A 19,942-nucleotide genomic window follows, 5' to 3' on the forward strand; every position below is an offset into this window, starting at 1 on the left:
TTTCACGTTCCTCTAAGGAATGTTGTGTTTCTTAATGTAGCACATTGTGCAAGGCTAGGATGTACCATAAACTACATAATTCTATTATCTGAGCAACTTCTTGAGTGAAATAAATACCAGTAACTGCTTGCATATACTGAGGATACTAAGCTTCGAGCTTCACTCATGTCTGTGACTTACCCAGGAAGGCAAAGCCTCTTTCAAAGCTGTTGTTTCCTGACAGCAGAATTAGCCCAAGAAGCAGGAAACATAAATTCTAGAATCTCATCGACCAGCTAGGGTCTGATCTCTCAGGACCCAGATAAAAGTTCAAAAACTGGGTCTCTTCACACCTCCATCTGCTGGAGCTGGATCACTATGAACAGGGAAGGCAGATTCCAGGTCTAAAAAAAAAAAAAAAAAAAAAAAAAAAAAAGAGCATGCAACCTCTCTCCATACAGGGTGCTGAGGTTTAGTAGCTCTTGTTTTAGCAAACTTCAGTCTCCATGATATTGCTTTAGACACTTCCAAGGATTTAAGGTGATTCCAAGGATATCAGGGTCTGATACAGTCATTCAGTGTTGGATCCTAAGCTCTGTTTATTTAGAGAAAATTTAGATAGTTCGAACACATCTGTAAGGTACCTCTTTGATTACTGTTCTATAGAAAATGAACTAAAGCCATCAAAGCGACACTTGGAACTCCTTCCACTAGTGGCTATGGAGACTAGGACATGAGTCATCACTTCTCAGTTTTAGAGCACAGAGCTCTAAAAAACTTTTGGAAATTTTTACACTCCTTTAGTTCCTTTCATTATGTGACATTAGACCAGTTTCAACTTAATTCATTCCAAATTTGAATCATCTCACACTCCTCCATGGATGAACTCTTTCACACTTCTTTGTATTCTGACTTGATGCCCATTTGCTCTCTCTGTATTTACTGCTTCTGTTGGTCCAGTTTATGTTTATGCTGCTGAGGAAGGCAGAACCTGTGTACCTTGCAGGCTGAAGCCACTTGACTGAGTCTGTGCTAATATTTCAGCAAGGGTGGTAGCCAGCAGAAAGATTTTGAGGAGTCTGGAAACAACTATGGACTGCTCCAGGGCCGGAGCTGGAGCTGACACATTGCAATACTGGTGCCGGTGGTTTTTCACTTCCTCAGGGAGTAAAATATTTCCCTCTTTGAGTGCCCAAGGTTGGGAATACTTCTCTCCCTCCACTGCACACTCTCTTTATGAGAAATACCTCTGGGGCAGGTTTTCATAGTCCCTCCACTTCTCTTTCTTTGTGCACAAGTGTAAGGAAAGGACACTAGGGCAGCACCTATTAAGGGGAACAGAGCTAGTGCTCCCAGAAAACAAAGCTGGCATTTGCTGCCACGGGATGAGGTAAGGGAGGGGAAAGAGCTGCCACAAGGAAAGCCAACTGTCTCTTCCTGACTTTATACTAAAAAGCTGGTTCTGTTATTGTCTTTTGCCTAAGAGATCCCCAAGGTATACCATTACTGGAGAATGATATTTCTGATCTGCTTCTTACACATCACATTCCCTCTGCATACTTTTCCCTGGCCTTGCAAGAACTTCCCACAAGCTTTTTCAGTCATGAGCTATTGCAAAAACTCATTAGGTCAGCACAGTCAGCTACGTGAACAACAGGCAGAGTAGTTCCCATTTGCAGAATAACCACCGGCAGCTACAATACCTTCTAGCTGCAGGGGATGCTCAGGCACAGTGTGCTGCAATGCCAGGATTCATACCGGCATTTGCACCAGTCATACTTACCGCATAGGGGAAACAGGACATAAAGATCTTACCAAGGATTATGAAATACTGATGGGGATGAACCCCACTGCCACCAGCACAGCAGCCCTCCCTGAAAATAACTATTAATTCAGCCTAATGGTAATGATACATTTTTGATCAGGAAAAAGCCCCCACAAACCCCACATTAAAATCACTCTGGTCAGAATGGAATGTGGCTTTCAAATTCTACAACTCTAAGAGCTACTCATCTGTCAAAAATTGTATCTAGATTTCTAGACTAATCTTCCAAACACCCCTTATGGACAACAGAGTAAGGCTCTTCCAGAGTCCAATCCATTTCGTCCCAGACACAGGTCTAACAGGCAGGACGCATCAGTCTGTGGAGATGGTGTGTTGTTTCCATAAAACATGGTGACCAGATAGTGAGCTGTAGATGATGCACGCCAGAGGTAGCTGAATGCCATGACCTCACAGAGAAATCTGGGAATGTTGCAGTGCTGTTGCATGCAGCTTACAATCCCTTTTCCAACGTGGCAAAAGGAAAAAAGAGCAATTTTGAGTATTAAGAATCCAGACCCAGTGAACATTTTTAAACTTGATTTGTTTACCTTGCTGCTCATAGGTAGAAACTAACAATGGGTGACAAAAGAAAAACACTTTTTTAAAATCTGGAAGAGGTGGAGCTATGCAATATGGATGGAGGCACTCAAAAAAGTCTGAGAAGCAGAATTTCTTTAAACGTTTCTGTCATTTATAGTGATGGATGGGTAATTCCATGTGTCTGACGGAAGAAACTAGAGCATGCAGATGACATGGAACCTTCACAAACAATATCCTTTTGAGATTTTCCTTACCCAAATATATCAGTCTTCCAGACAAGAATGACTCCCTAACAAGGACAGTAAGTGAGAGGGTATCAAAATAGGAAATAATATAAATTAATCTTTAAATAAAAGTTTAATTCACTCTTACTTTACAGAATGTTTAAAAGCACCTTATCATTTTACTGTCAGTTCTAAAAAAGACCAAGTGACCAGAATATGATTTTAGCTGGTAAAATCTAGGAAACCTTCCGAACAAATGGATACAAGCTAAGTGAAAGCACAGTAGTATTTTGTAGACCACAACTATAGTCAGAATCTGGCATTGGTTTATTCAAATTTTGCTTTCTTGGAAGCAAAGCTTACATGTCCGTAAACATAAAAGTAAACATTGCTTAATTGTACAATTTGCTAAACAAATACTTTTTTACCCTGAAGGGCATACGCAGAGCCATCTATATGTCTTACAGTTCTCCTGTTGACCTGTGCTTCAATATTTTTGAAAACAATTGGTTCCTTTACCTTTTTAATGGTGCTTAAGAATTTCTTCCAATATTGTGCAAGTCATAGGCAAGGCCATTCTGATGTGTGCCCTTCCTTACATATTTTTTTGATCAGTACATAACTAATGCAACTGTGAAAAACTATACATTTTCAGGAAAATGTTTTGATTTTGGTCTTGTAGTTAAAGACCTTCTATAACTGAGTTGTTTACATGGATTTGAATCACAAGCATGTACACAACAAAACCACTATACCAATGTTTCTTGGTCTATGCATAAAAAGTATGTCTTCTACTTACACTAAAACATACAAAAAATAAACTACAAAAATTGTTTACACTTGATTTCAGCAAAAAAAGCTTTCTTCAAGAAAAATGATTCTTCTTTTTTCAGCCATCAAAAAAGGAATGCAAGTAAACAATAAATACATGTGCTTTCTCCATATAGACATATTTACACTTGAGTCTTTGGCTTATGTTTAAGTTTCTTTATAAAGACCTTTATGTGATCCAGCCATCATTGCACATTAAAACAAAATAAGCCAGTTTGTTTTACTATATATAGTATATATATGCAACACTTGAAACGTATAAAGAATGAACCTTACTATCAATTTGCACTGTTATTGTACTTCAACAATGTATCAAAAGAAAAAAAAAAGAAAAATTAATACCATATAGGAAATATTGATACATGCAACAGATGGTCGCTTTACTGTAATTGAGAGACGGCTGCATATACAAACACTGAAAAGTCCTAATTTGCGCAAATCTCTTCTGACTCTGGTTTTCATTAAATAGTATTTCTGTGGCACTAAATGTTGATACTGTATACAAGCATAGAAACAGATTGAGTTATTTTATTAAGATACACAACTTCATAAGAAAAATACTTTGCATTTAAAATTTAAAATCCCTCCCACCCCCCTTTTCCCCTAAAATCTTTCTTCACAGGATCAAGAACTGTTGTCAAAACAGCTTATTGAGATTCATGTATTTGGTGAACTTTGTCACATCCATGCCGACTAAGAGGATTCCAGGTACTCCAGTGCAACATCATAGCAGAAGCGATATTGCTCCTGTAAAGGCAAAAGGGGGTTGGGGACAGGAAGAGAAGTTAAACTACGATTCTAAAGTCTTAGCAGCAATATCTACAAACAAGAATAGTAGTTGCTAACTACTACGCAATTTTAACCTCAAGCCTGACATGCTTTGGGTTTTGTTTCTGTTTGTTTTTTTTTTTTTCCTACTACACAAGTAAAATATATTACCAGCTCTGATTTAAAATCTCATCCTAACCAATGAACTGGAAAAAAACTCTGACCATGAAATGCAATGATTTGATTCTCTGATTTTTTCAGCTTCTGAACAAACTGGTTTATCAAACATGAAAAGTTCTGTCAGTCAGAGCATTCTTGCAGTGAAAGCACCTTGACTCTGATATAACATTTATATTTAAGTTAGCTGATACTGAGCAGTTAACTCGCGCCTGCTGCTCGGACAGCCAGTGAATGCCTCAGGAATACTGAGCTGTGACACAAAGCTGCTCTGGGCTCACAGCCCATTTGTACAGTCATGTCGATGCAATGTCCAAGAGATCAGATGCACATTTAAAAGAGACGTTAAAGCTCAAACTCCATCGTGGTTAGTATTTCTCCGTAACAAGGCTGCTGTTCAGAGCTGATACTGGGGGAGAAGGAGGAGGAAGGAGGAGAGGGCAAGAAGAGGAAACAACAAAACTAATTCGATCTCTATTGTCCTTGTAACCTAACAAAACAAATTTGCTTTTGTGATTTATTTTTGTTCGCAAAGGAAGCCAGCGTGATCCATTAGCAGGAAGTGGTGGGGATATCTTAAAGGCTTTATTGCGCTGCTCATTTTTGTTATCTGATCATGTTGCTGAATGTAGGGCACATGACAGTGTTATATATTGGTTTTCCTGGTTTGTGCTCTAACTAACGACTCAACAGCTGCTGCTGTTCAAGAGTTCTGAATAAAAACCCACACAACAGAAACACAGAACTATGGAAATTCAGTAATTGCAGATTAAAGCTACAATGGAATTCAGGGGCATTTTGAAATGAAATGTAAGTTTACAGCCCATTTATCAGAAACACACACAATCTACCTTGGCCTCCCTTTACAGTGACACAAGTAATTTTCCATGTGATCTGACCTGTTTTCTTCACAGCAGTGAACTGAAATCCAGGCAGCAATTCAATATGTTGTGTCTCAGACATCTATGGCACAGCAGACTGCAAAGTACTTGCGGCAAAACCAGCAATACATAGCCCCATGTCACTGCTGCTACAGGATGCTCTATCTATTAATATTTTAACCATCTTCCTAATTTATGTGGTCGCAAGGGATGGAAGCGAGGCACAATAATTAGGCAAATCATGCCACAGAAGCTCCTTGATCCTAAGCAAACACTGACACCTGGAAAAAAGGGCAATATGGGAAGAGGCAGCTACAGCCATTTTGCTCAATACGCAAGTTCACAAGGTCGGAAGCAATTTTCACTGTGCATACACTGCAAAACGTTTTTAATTTCAATTGGCATCCCTGATTTTTATGCTGTAGGCAGCCATCTGGCTGAAAAGTGACACTGGCTGCTGGCAGTGTGAGAGTCAAGTGGCAGAAACTCCCTAACAGTGTCTAACCTGCTTTCACATTCACCTACAGAAAGGAAAAAAAAAAATCCACTTGGGAGAATTTTTTTAAGGACTTCCCACAATATTCAGCTTTCATGACAGATCACTCAAATGGATATGCGCTCATACTGTACACATAAAGACTGACCAGAAGAGTGAAGGTTATTTTAAGTTCTGGCAATGTACGTGCAAATATTTGGTCTTGTAGTTTTGCTAACTCAGGCTCATATAGTTTATATTAGTTTATTTTTTATATTGCTTTATTATTTAGGTTAACTGTTGGACTCAATGATCTTAATGTTTTTTTCCAACCCAAATGGTTCTATGATACTATGTGTTAATATGCAACATACTAGATCCAAGTCTTTGATTTTTAAAGTTCTGAGGTATCATTTTGATTACTACAAGTCTGAATAACAAACATTATCATTATTCAGTACAGCTTCCAAAGCAGCAGTTGTTATTAAGAAGCAAAATGTTCACATCTCCAGCTACTAATCTGGACTTCATAGCTTATTCCTACCAAGATCTGCCTTGCTCTGTAAAATTTCAGGATGGTTTGTGTGAACACAACCTGCTGCAACTTCTCTTCAAATAGATAGGTTATTTTTGGAGTTTAAAGTGCATTCTGTTCACTCAGAACGTTTTCTGTGAAAAGCCACAGTACTTCTACAAGAAAAGTAGCATAAAATGCTTAGCCTGGCCTCTCACAATGCTGATGTGTGTGACTCAAAAGTGTCCCTTTCCTCTTGTGGCACAACATCAGTTTGCTCTGTTTTGTGGGCTCAGGACTGAGAATGCAACTCACACAAGAGAGCCTCTGGCTCCCTGGTTGTTTGCAGTAGCCCCAAAGGGCTCATGCTTACCGGAGTTTCTACCATGTTGGGCTTACTGTTCCGCAAAGTCTTGACGGCGTGGAAAACATCCACCACGTTCTGCCTTTTCACCATCTCAACCACAATGCCGATGGCACAGAACATCCCGCTACGGCCACCGCCATTTCTGTGTGCAAGAAAAAGAGCTGGTTAAATGTCACTATGGTGTATGAGAGCATCCAAAATGTGTTTCTGTTCTTTCACTCTGTGAGCACGACTGATTCCCGAGTCCCACGGGGAGACCAGGCTTTAGCAATCTCCTTGCAGCTCCAGTGGGTTTGGTCTGAGATGTTTGCTGTTCCTGACCTTCCTCTCAATTACTTCTTTTGAATTCTGCCCTTACAGCCCACCACGCCACCCAGCTATGCTATAGCTTAATTTACATAGGCATTAGAAATAAAACCCTAAGTTCAATGGCAATTACAACATTAGAAATAAAAAAATAAGTTGAAATGCAAGTAAAATAATTTCCACTTAGTTCTGGAAAGAGACTCGAGTTATCCTACAGTATGAGGATTATCTAAGCCAGAGTAATGCCAAGGCATCACTGATTTGATATCTTGTTGACCTCTGGGGACACTTCTGAAGTATTTTAATCTTCATTTCAAAGAAATTAAGGCAGGCATTTCTTCTTATTAAGTGTAAATTAGGCAGAAGGTTCCATGGATAATGAGGAGGGGTGGGCAGAAAGGGGCCAAAAGTTAATCCTGAACATTTAAACAGAAGCTTTTTTAAAAAGTAAGGAGAAATGATAATTAAATTTCTAAGTTTTAAATTTTATATTTAAATAAGGTAGGATAGAGGTTGGTCATTCTCTGCTTACGGAGACAAAGATGCTGCCTTTGCAAAACTCACAAACCAGCTCCAATTTAAATATCAGGCTCAGATAAGCAGCCAGCGGTCATTTATCAACAAGTTTTAGGATCATGTACTGTATCACAGAACTTTTATCTGATTTCCTATATCCATAGTTTTCAATCTAAAACATTCAAAATATAGTAGACCTTCTGGAAAAAAATGCAACACACGACATGCAAGAGATACATAGGAAATAATTATTTGGCAGCCAGCATAAAAGACTTCCTTACTGAAACCATACAGAAGAAATTGATCTGTACATATTTTCTACCTGGAAAACATGCTATTATGTACAGAGGGAGACAATACGCTGTATCACTGTAGTATCATGCCCAAAATGCTCGTTCCCATGGTACCTTGACCCAACAGAGACAAATCAGAAAGTTGACCAAAAGCCAACCCACAGTAGAAGTGGTACATTTTGTTTGGTTGGTTTTTATAAAAGAAACAAGGACATGTGCAAAAGAATGTAGCTGTAAGAATGCTGCTTCAACTTAGAACAAGAGTTTATAAGCATTTATTTGAAATAACAACAATTTGACTTTCTCCCAGTTACTCACAGGCAATGGATGATGGTCCGGCCCTCCCCCTCTTCACATTCCTCTTGCCATTTTTCAACTTGGAGAATCAACTTCAAAAATGATCTCTTGGAAGCTGGCACATCTCTGTGAGAAGCCCAACCCAAATACTGGAACTGCTGCACCATCAGATAGCCCTCTTGTGGCTGAGGGAAACCAAAGAGCTTTAGGTAAATATGGCACCTTTACATCTTGGTTTAGAAAACCAAAATATAAAACTGACACAAACCCTAAGTGTTTATGTTATGGACAGATTCCAACATGTATATACATTCCATATAGGTAGGAATGTAGGGTCACCATTAATTTGTATCACTTGAGCTCAAGGAAGGTGTCAAAAAAGGAAAAAAAGGGAGCTACATTGAAGACAACATCAGTTTATCAATCACTAAGGTAACCTATCCTGACTTCTAAATGGACAAATCCCCCAGATTCTACGTGTCAAGGGTTTTTATTCTTAACATCAACTGTCAATTAAAAATATCACTGTTAAATTCTTAGACCTACAGAATGGAAGAGACATAGCTTTGGCTCCCATGCATAAACTGACCCCGTTATAAATAAACAAGTAATATTGGTGGACAAATATGACTATTTTCCTTGAAGTCTTCCTTTTTTGCCAGACTGATAATGAGAGCCTTGCTGCCAGTCTCTGAGTCTTCCATGTGCTAGATGCTACACAGGGAGAGCTTTGAATAGAATTAGACTGTCACAAGAAAGGCCTCAATATTTGGAAGAATGTTTCAGTTTCTTGGAACTGAAGTATTCAAAAAGGAGTAGGAATGTGGATTTTAGAAAAGGAAGAACAGAGCAGAGAGATATTCAGAAGCAAGACATAAAGGTGAAAAGGCATGGGAGGCAAAGAGAAGTAGAGAAGTAGAAAACCAAAACATTGTAAGAAAGGAGAAATGGAAAAAGTGAAAATAAGACATTAGACACAACACTCCCCACACAACCCCCCCAAAAAAAGAGAGGAAGTCTCAAAATACAACAAAAAAAGCACACTATGGTTCAGTGTGCCTACATCTTAGCTTCCTGTAGTTACCAAACAAGGTATGAAGAGTTGAAAATGTTTTTCTTATCTCTGAATATAAGCAAAATAAGTTTGGATAAAATATTCGTCGTATGCAAACTGATCTTTCCCCTTTGAAAAATGAAAATGTGACCAAAGGGAAAGAAAAAATAAATAAATCTTCGTATGCTCTGTAATCCATTTTCCCCACAACTGTTCTTCAGCATTAATGAAAGTTAAACGGACACTCCAAGTAGTACTTGGTGGCGTGGAAGTACAGTATTGCATGAAAGATACAAAGTTGTAAGTAAAACAGGGGCTGCTGCTTAACTGTACATACAATGGTGGCACAAACATCTGTAACTCTTTACACGCAGGCAACATAAATGATTTATAGGGGTGAGCTAAAGGAGGAAACACTGCATGGCAAACAGGGTTTGAGAAGATGCTGTGACCGTGTAAGACGCTACAGAACAGCAAAATGACAAGATGGTGTAAAGTGTGAAAGAGCAGACAAGAGCTCAAGACCGCCACTGCTACTGAAGTTGAGAAAAAGATGAGAAATGTAGGTCGAGGCACAGTGGTGCAGAGCCCTTCAGAGGCAGAGGAGCTTTTGGAGTTTTTTTTCATACCCCGCTTTGCAGGGTGCCATAATCCTCCTTTTATGTTGCGGTTCTTGCACCTTAAGCTGAGAAGGTGCTGGCTGCATAACCAGCCCCAGTGCTCCTGTTTCTGATTCACCACAGAAAATGTCTTACAGAAGCTATGAATTAAATACCTGTCACTATATGTTCCTTACAAGGATATTTCTTTCCCTGCACACAGAGCAAACAGTGTACTTGTCATACATTTTCTACTCATCCGGGAGAACACCACAGAACAACAGCCATTCACCTTACTGCTCTCTGCTTAGTGTGTAGCTATAGAAAAGTACTAGAAATTAGTATTAGATATTGATGCCCGACTGCTTCTTTTCTGGGTAATATCTTAAGAACATTAGTTATTTTACCATTATTCCAAATTAAAACCCACAAGAGCCTAGAGAGCATTAGAAATGACATATTCTTCCACTATATACTGTTATGAAAATGCTCACTCTTGTTAGATTGCATATCCTGAAAATTCGGTTTATGACATCGCAGTCCATTGAACACGACATGCATTCCACTTGGATGGGACCGTACCGCAGTATCCCTTCCTCAGGCCAGTATTGCGGGCAGCCCTGCACCAAAGCAAAACAGGCATAATTAAATGGTATGTTACAACTGGAGCGCTGCCTTATTCCACTGCAGATCTCTCACCTAAACTTTACTGAGCAACTAGTGTTAATTAGTTGCTGTAAAGCAGAGAATAACTGTAAAGTCATGGCACTGCTCTACATTTTGATCATGTAGTGGATCCAGAGTGATTAAAGCATGCGATGGTATGTGGAAAACTCCAGCCCCAAACTAACCTGTGCTAAGTCGACTTCATTTAACATCACAAGAGAAGTACAGCCGTAGTCGTATACTAATCTCCAGAAATCTTTCACAGTGTTTGGTAAAGGATGTTGTGTGACAATAAAAGCTGCTGGCTGCCTGTAGCTCTGTAAACACAAACGATTTTATTAGCACTGGTAGAGGAAGTACTTAATAACTTCCACTCAAACACTGCAACAGAAAAAAACTTAAAAATAAAACAAAGCTGTGACATCAATTGCACAAGATTTCACCAAAGCTGTTGAAGTTAAAAATACATTATCATCTCCGGTAAGAACAAAGAGGTTACTCTGCTCACATCTACCTTCTGCTTTGTCACAGGCCAAGCCCTGTTTCAGTTCAGACATGCACGGGGCACTGAAGATGCTCTTCAGGACTCCATTGACCTGAGGCTCAAGCAACTCCGCTCCAGGCACAATGTCCCAGAGACCGAGCAGGAAGCCTTCTCCCTATGTTGCAGAGAGGGGAGCAGAGGTCTCAGGTCACCCCATCCACAGCAGGTTACACGTGAGCTCTGTAACTGAAGCTGGGACTATGTTCAATCCCAAATTCTTTTTCAGTGCCACGGCCACAAGGTCACCCATGGAACTGACCTTCAGGATTACTGGGGCCCATTTCTAGCTGAAAGGAGAAGTTAAACAGGAAAATAGTATTTCCTGTCATGGCAGGAGATTCCATTTTCTGTGTGCTGTGTTAGACACAACTGCACATAGGGACTTCCAGCCTTTAGGTTAGCTGAGATGCAACTAATAGCAGCGGGGCTAATTCCCTGCAGCACATATGTTATGAGCACCAAGCAGAAAAGAAGATATCAGAAGGTTGTTTTCAGCCAGTTTGCAACTATGCACCGAAGAGTTCTGCGGTGAAGGAATACAGGTATGAACAGGCAAGGAAGCACCAACAGGTTCATCTGAGAAACATAGTAAGATGGTGAATATCCCTGTAGGTGGATGGGATTGTAAGTCACCAGTTTGAAGATGAAGTGCTAGGACTGCTGTATGCAATGCAAAGATCCCTGTGTTTAGCACCCATGCTGGTACCAAAAGCACTTTGGCTGTTTTTTATTGAATTAAGTAAATTATCCTAGGAGAAAGACCTGGTAGCACAGCTAAACCACTTTTGGTATGGAAACTTGCTTGTTTGAAGATTGATATGAGGGATCTTCATGTGCGATATATTGACATACCCTTGAAGAGCATAGTGCGAGGCCCAGAAGGAAAAAATACAATTCTTTTCACCCTTCTACTTGCTGTAAATTGTGAAGATAAAAAAAATGAATGTCTTGAGCATCAGTACTTGTTTGACAACAGAAAAAGGTGGCTGACAAATTTTTAATCTATGTTTGCTATGCTTTTTTAATGTGGGAAGCAGCATATTGGGGTAGTAGTGGCTTGTGTCCTACTTCCTAGATCTGCCCAGGAAGCGAAGAGTAACAACCAATATCGGTTCTTCCCTTGTATTTTTAAGAAATAAATTATGTACTAGTTTTGTACTAGTTTTGTACATGTTTCCTGACCCTCTTCCCCATGATTTCTGGTCTTTTCTGAGATGAGAGAATGTACTGAGTCTGAGATGATGAGGTTTTCAAAAAGAAGAGGCAGGAGACCCACTGTCACACTGGGAAGCAGACACCTTGTGGGAACACAGGGACAAGTACATTGTGGAAAGGGGAAAGTTTCCATTTCTGTTTTGTTATTGAAAGTCCCTTTCCTTGCCCAGCAGTGGGGTCCCCCTCTCTGAATAAATCGGTCTTAAAAATAAAACCAAAAAAAACCCAGAAGAGAAAGGACAAGAAAAAGCTTTTATCCTCCAGTTTTAACGCTGTACTATCAGCCTTGGTACATGACTTCATTGTAGTATATTACTTTTTTTCTGCTGCTTTTTTCCTTTTATTACTACCATTTCTGCCTTTCCTTACTTGCCTCTGACTGCTCATCCATTAATACATTGCTTGGTTCCTGTCGCTGCCTGCCACACGCTGCTACGCACTCAGAGCCCTCCTGCCACCCAGCCGTTCAGCCTGCATCGTCTTCCTTCCTCCCCAAACCACACTCCTCTATGCAGCTGTGTTGGTTGGTCCACAGCACATCAAATTTATCCAGGTGCTTAATGTGATTTTAACTGCAATTCTAAACAATTTTAGTTGCTACCAAAATTCTGCTCACTGCTCTAATTTATCCATTCAGCCCCAGTGACTCCATAATAGATTAGTCTCACACAATGCTAGTCCTCTATTTTTCTGGCACAATAGCTAATTGTGAGATTAGGGACTGCATTTTGCTAGCAGTTCAAATGTTTCCTGCACTAGCTCAGGCAGAGCTCTGGGATGAATACATCATTCAGTCCTGATGATTTGTGCTGCTATTTGCCATTTTATTCCAGCATCTCTTCTTGACACTGCAGTTTCTGACAGTGCTTCATTTTTGAGGAAAGGAGATGGTCCTGAAAATCAGGCTATTTTTTTAATTTAATTTAAATATTTACTGTAAAGGTGGCTTTAGGGGCCTAACTTTGGAAATGCTAATGGCAGGCACAGGCAGGTATATGACAGCACATATGATTAACTGCTTTATCAATCAGACACCTATAAGCAGGTTCACCTGTATTTTTCCCATTAATTCACCTTTTCCCCTGACAGTATATCCGTCGCTCAAACTTCAACTTTAAAGAGCTGCAACTCAAAATATGAACAAAAAAACCCCCAACTCTACCCCCAAATATGCCAAAGAAACATTTTTTTCCTTCATTCTTCCCCTGTCTCTCCTGCTTTGATATATGTAGGCTTTTTCCTAAAATAGCAATAGTAACCTCATGCTCAAGTATGTAACATTCACTTCTCAACAACGAGCAGACTTTTGAGATTCTGCTGAGATTTGGAGGACTGGAGACTAGAGCTTTACATAATGCTGTTGAAAAGGGGAGATTTCCAGTGGGTCCCACAAGGATGCAGAAGACTAAAGATAACAAACCTTCTGAACAAGCAACACAAGCTGGTGGGGTTTCTTACCCATTCGCTCCACCCTTCCTTGTTAGGACAGTTTTACTGGGCACTACACTAAGAAAGAATTACCCTTTCCTAAATCAGCAAGTGCTCTCTCTCATGTTACACAGTTTTTCATAGCACACTATGCAGACAAAGAAGATAGTCTCTTACGTCCATAAGAGCAGCATTGATGTAGTTGCTGCTCTCCCCATCAATAGTAATTAGGAAAGGCAGACATCTGTCAGGTGGCAGCATATCCATGAAGCGGTTCTTGTCATGGTTCCTTGGCAAGCAGGCTATGCTGCAGTCCTCTGCTTGCAGGCGAGGGGTCACAGAATTCAGGGTCTAAGGGAGAGAGGATGCTTGCTTTAGCACACTGAACTAACAAACAATGGACTCTAGATTCCCCACGTTTTCATTTAAAATATTGCAATATGGAAAAACATGAGACATTAGCAAGAAGACATTAGCAAATAAGAGCTCCTATCTATCTGATGGATGTGCTGAGTCTTTTCAAGGCGGGTTAAGCTGCAGGTGTAAAAGGAGCTCCATGTACCACTGAACAGATTCCACATGACACTATCCTCTCCAAAAGGAATAAAACAAAGAGGATACTTTGGACCTCTAAAGAGCTGTGCAAATGAAAACAATACTCTCTGCGGTTCCCAGTTAGTGCTCTTTATTCCAAATATTTACTGCTATTTTATTCAAAGGATGATACTCCATACTTAAAACAACTTTGCAAAGGATGTAAACATGGATGCTTTATTTTGTGGACTAAAAGGGACCAAATGTTATAAATATGATATGAAAACCCTTTCCCTTCAATTAAATTAAATGTATCTAGAGGCAAAAACACTGTTGTCACATGAAGAGTTAGTAGGAACTGTGAATACCTGAAACTCATCTTTGAGATGTGAAGAGTTTGTCTGAGAGTCTATTCTAATCATATCAAAATAAGCAGCTTTGAATTCGCAGACAGGAATGGCAGTTTCTCCACACAGGCAAGCTTCTAGAATGGCATCATGAATAAAGATGTACTGCTCCTACCAAATTAGGCAAAGAAACAGAAATTATAGCCATTTAAAACCAACTGATTTTTCCTTCTTTTAGGATAAACAGATCTCCTGCACACTGTAAGAGTCATTCAAGGTAGTGTCCATCAACCCATTAAGTAACACTTTAGTACAAACACAATCTTGTCCTAATTGGTATGCAGTTAACAAGGATGTTTAGTTCAGAACTAATTTAAATTCAGTAAAACTTAACAGAACAGGCATAGCAATTTATTTAATGGGAGGTTTTCAGTTGTGGTGCTCGAAGGTTTCTGTGTGTATGCCAGTGACTTGTTGGCTTTACTCATTTTGTTCTTTTAAAAATAGCTTTCAGTCTTACAATACTAGCAGAAAGTGTAAATTGCTTCAAGCACTATTAGTGTGATTAGCAATTATTTGGCACACTGCGTTTTCCTTATGCGTGTGCAAGCTAGTACACCAATTGTCTGATAGCGGGCTCCAGGCCAGTAATAAATTCAAGTGCGTCCCAACAGGAACAACATTTTTTCCTATTTTTTTTTTTTTCCTTTGACTTGCCTTGAGATATCCTGAGCCCTAGACAATTGCATTACTATTTCAGTCAGGCCTCCTGTCAATTTTTACACAACGCCTATTATATTTACCCCAAGAGTAATAGATGTAAATTGTGTCTACACAGCAACTTGCGAGAACTGTGCCAGCCTCACCTAGCTATTGTGGATACCAATGAGGTTATTAACAGCACAAAATTTAACATGTGCCTGTAACAACAGCACATGCCCAGGGACCATGGTCATATTCTGGCTTTACAGCCTGTGCCGCCTTACCCTCATAGCTATGGAGCTATTGCCACAGCTATGGAGCTATCGCCATCACTGTTGTCTAGATGAGCATCACAAGAATTTGCTGCAATTACAGCTTTATTTAGCTGCGTGAGTATGAACTCCTGAGAGATGATGAGAGGTAAGAGGCAAAAGTGCGACAAAGAGAAAGGAACTGCAGCAGGGGTGTTAATTCACATGCAAGAGCAAATTAAACTGGGATGGTTGAAGCAGTCGCACTGAAACGCTCCACCACAGGCACTTCCCAAAGGCCCCGTAGTTGATCAGGAACATTGATTTGTTCAACGGCCACAGGCTGCAGCATGGAATAAAACCTGCACCAAATTGCATTGATATGCCTGGCTGCCAGCTGCAGAGATTTCCACATGGTCACAGGTGAAATAACTTCTCAGGCAGATGTCCACATGGAGGACAGGAGAGAGGTCTGGCAAACCACTTCAGGTAACCTGTCTTAATATGTATCAATAAACTATGTTTCTGTGGAAGCTCAATGACTCTCAGGTGGCAGAATGGGAGCTGTTCTAGCTTCATCACTAAGACAATAGTTTTACTGTGGAGTTGCTGAAGGCATGACAAAAGACAAAAAGGATAGAAAAAGGAAAAGGCTTGGTGATGAGGTTAATAAAGCAAATAAAAGCAGAGTTGAAAAGGGAGAGTGAAATGGACATAAAGTTCCACAGGTAAGTGGACAAAGTGATTTGAGACAATCTAAAACCAGTGGCAACTTGTTGAAATTCCAACTTTGGGTCCTTGGAATTGCTGATACCAGAGCTGGAGAGAGACATGCCAGACAGGCCTACTGTAAAAGTATTTTTTTTGCTCCTACCTAAAAAGGAGCACTTTTTAGGTGCTCCCTAAAAAATCACCTTTGCTTTCCTTTTGGTACAAAATTAGGTGAGCACTTGTTTGTGTGAAGAATGAAAGAGCTGGCAGGTTTGTTGCACCATCCTGGTCCTGGGCACTGTCTGCATTGAGCTATGCTCCCCAGTGGACATAACCCCTCAACAGGGCTTTTCGGAGTAACAGTGAAATTCTGACCTCGCACGTTTCAGAAAGCATCAGGCGCTTTGAAGGTAAACTTCCATACCTCTGTCTGTACCATGTTGATGCGACGGGACCGTAAGGCTTTGACACAGTTGTAGATATCCACAACACCTTCTCTTTCTGCCATATCTAACATGATATCAATCACAATATAACAACCTGTCCGTCCAGCACCAGCACTACAAAAAATTAGTGAATACTGTTAGGAATAGACTCAAACTTTCAAAACTCATTACTGACAGCATTTTTATAAAGTCACTCAGTTCTTTCATCACAACCATCATCTAATTTTTATCTTCTTTCCTCTTCGTAATGTCCTTTAAACCTTTCAATGTGCCCCAAACAACTTTTTCCCATCAGATCTGACCTACTAACAGCAAAAAAACCCAATAAATTTCTTTCCTCCTTTTATCACCCTTCATGTGATCAATACTTCAAGTAAAACAGAAAAGTTAAACTGAAATCTGGAGGAAGATTAAGCTTACGCACTTCAAAATAAAGACAGATCTTGTTTTTTTTTTTTTTTTAAATAAGATTAAAGATGTTTTTTAAGTGATATATTACAGTAAGAAACTGAAGCGTATGTTACCAGCCAAGCTTTAAGCTGGTTCAGGCAGCACATTCAACAGTATCCAGAAGAATCTTTCTTGATTTATTTCATTTTTAAATAAAGCCATGGACAGGTTTTGCACAGTGAATTCTTAAAATCTGTAAAGGCCGAATATCTACAGAATACAATTAAACATTTGATGATGCTGAAAGGAAATTTTATTTTTTAAGGGACTGTGTCCCAACAACGCAAACCTTGCAAAACTTGCAGAGGAAAACCAACATTCTGTATTTACTTGCTTACTTTGATTTAAATTAATAATCTGAACAGATTTTCATAATTAATAATCTGAACAGACATTATATGCAACACCAAGCTGTCAAAGCAGCTGTAACTACACTTATTCTCGAATGCTGTCACAAAATGTTGTAGGCTACCTAAAATGATAACTTGAAGTATCATATGATTTAGCTGGTGCTGCTCTTGCAGGAAAAAGAAAATCTCTGCCTATTCTATTTAGGAAAAGTGCACTAGAATCTGGTTATTTCCAAACACTGCTGTAGACAGGCAAATTCTACCGCAGTGTGAATTAGGCAATTCAAAAAGGGAACAACAAAACCAAAACACTTCAAAGTGATGGATGTTTCACAAGAGACTACTGTAAATAATCACCTACATAGTTGTGGAAAAAAACAATCTACCTCTTTTGTACACACCTGCAATGGACAACAATAGGCCCTGCACTAGGAGGGTTGGATAATTTGACTCTCCGTATAAAGGAAAGCAGGCCTGTGGCATTGTAAGGAACTCCATGATCTGGCCAGCCAGTAAAATGAAACTGTTTAACTTCACGGATTTCGTTGTAGCCCCTCTGTAAAAGGAAAAAATAAATAACTTATGAAATTCAAATATTTCATAGACTAGATATTCTCTGAGTCAAATCATTATCACACTGATAGGATCTACATGCTGGTTTCATCATTTCACCAATTATTTAAAGCAATGAATGTACGAAGCTTAAAGATGTCATTCTGGGTTTTTTTCCCTTTTGAATTTTGTAAGTTTTACTTTTATCATTAAGTATGCTAGTTTTGCCTCTAATTTTTTTTCATAGTCTTAGATGCAATTTGCATCAACTTTCAGAAGTTTTGCTAATTAAGGCAATGGCCTGCTACATTTACAGGCAAGTATAATGATTTTCCAGAAGACCACAACTGTATCGCATATATTGCATTCACAGACTTTATTCTTTAAGTGAGATTGACTTAGCGGCATTCAGGACGGAGTGAACAGAGATGAATGCCAGCCATGATTCATAATCCAGTGTTTGAGTCAGCTCAGAAGTGTGGCTACAGAGAAGAGGTGACAGAGAGGGGAGGGTAGCAGTCAATAACATTTCTGGGGAAATTCGAAATCCCACAGTCAGACACATGCTTGGGTAGTGCTGATGCAATGCATCACTCCCATGGTGAGGTAAGGCTGCCTACACACTGTGGACCTGCTAACCAGAAAGAGGCATTTGGTATTGTACAGCAACACGTGCGAGCACAGCCTCCTCCATACCCCTTGGTACCAGGGAATAGTGTTTTGCTGAGCCCTTTCAAAATGTACTCACCCTTCCGAGAGTGAAGGTCCTGACGACATACTCTGCAAGGGGTTCCATCTCTACACAAGTCACTTTGAAGTCCCCATAAACTTCTGTGTCATCAGGCCAGTACTTGTAACACTTGACCTAAATACAAAACGGAAATGCATTTTACACCAAAGGAAAATAAAAGCTTGAGGATACACTACTGCACGTACTGCATTACACCACATTTACTTCCAGAATGACCAGGCACTCATGTACCTTGTCATGGCTAATGGCTGTGCTGTCAAGTTAAGCGCTAGCTAAAAGGAGTTTTCACTGCTTTACACAGCTGTACTTAGAAGTCAAATTCATTTCTAAATGAGCATTTATATTTTTTTTAGTGCTGAGCTAGGAATACATTTCCACTTATGTTAAACTGGGATGCATTTCATATCAGCAATCAAACTGTTGCAAGTAATCCCAGACACTTTATATTTCTCCCTGAGGGATGTGTTACTGCTAAACTGTAAATAATTTGCTGATTTCTAGCCACCGATATAGAAGGATATTTGCTCACTAGTCCACTTACTCTGCTCATTTGAGTGACAATATAAAAATCTATTTTGCTGAAATATGAATTTTGGATTCAGACAATTTGTCACTACTCATGAAAGCAACACAGCACCAGTCTATTTCAGAAGTTAGCTTTGGTTTTATACAATACTGCGACTGCAACAATGTCTAGACTGTCCCCCTTCCCCTGCTCTCAGGATGCAGGGTTGTCTTTCAGCAAGACTCTTCTACATTCTGCTGATAGTGTGTCTTGGCAACAGGTTTTTTAGGTTTGTAGCTTTAAAAGAAAATCAAACCAAAAACTTACTCTCCCAACTTCCACTAAATTTGTGACCATGACAACACAAGCTGATTGCTCCTGCCATATCATTCTCCAAAAGTCATACACAGTTTCATGAACTGGACCTGTAAGAAAAGATTCCAGGTAATGCTCTGCAAAAGAATAACAGTCAAAGCAAACACAAAAAATAAAATCCAGTGCTTTACAGAGCTGATACACACTTGCTTAAAGATGAAAGCTTCATGAAACCACATCATCATTCCATTATGCAAGTTTCCAGACTATTGTTATTGCTAACCAATGCTGAATCTTCTTAGTTTAACAGAATTGCCACTTGAAATAAATTAATAGCACGTGTTTCATGTAGCGAAATGCCAGATTGCTTGAAAACTACAAGGACACAGCAATGTGTGACTACAACTGTAGTCACATTTCTAGGTTTGTTTTACATTTGTTAAATATAATGCGTTGAGCTTGAGTTTCTTCAGATGTTCACTGAGGAGATGCCCACACTGGGGTGAAGCATCAGTCAGGAGGGCCGGTG

General features: G+C 39.6%; 1 protein-coding gene across 1 annotated transcript in view; it reads right to left on the reverse strand.

The window, feature by feature from the left end:
- Positions 1 to 2,682: 2,682 nt before the first annotated feature.
- PTPRK (protein tyrosine phosphatase receptor type K) overlaps positions 2,683 to 19,942 on the reverse strand; it is a 412,271-nt gene continuing 395,011 nt past the window's right edge. Inside the window, 11 exon segments of the mRNA XM_037391780.1 lie at positions 2,683 to 4,146; positions 6,588 to 6,723; positions 8,015 to 8,178; positions 10,141 to 10,266; positions 10,498 to 10,629; positions 13,677 to 13,850; positions 14,402 to 14,551; positions 16,469 to 16,604; positions 17,692 to 17,846; positions 18,591 to 18,707; positions 19,426 to 19,523. Coding sequence (XP_037247677.1) covers positions 4,093 to 4,146; positions 6,588 to 6,723; positions 8,015 to 8,178; positions 10,141 to 10,266; positions 10,498 to 10,629; positions 13,677 to 13,850; positions 14,402 to 14,551; positions 16,469 to 16,604; positions 17,692 to 17,846; positions 18,591 to 18,707; positions 19,426 to 19,523 — 1,442 coding nt within the window. The 3' untranslated portion in view covers positions 2,683 to 4,092.

The sequence above is a fragment of the Falco rusticolus genome, chromosome 6 (assembly GCF_015220075.1).
Source record: "Falco rusticolus isolate bFalRus1 chromosome 6, bFalRus1.pri, whole genome shotgun sequence".
Lineage (NCBI taxonomy): Eukaryota > Metazoa > Chordata > Aves > Falconiformes > Falconidae > Falco > Falco rusticolus.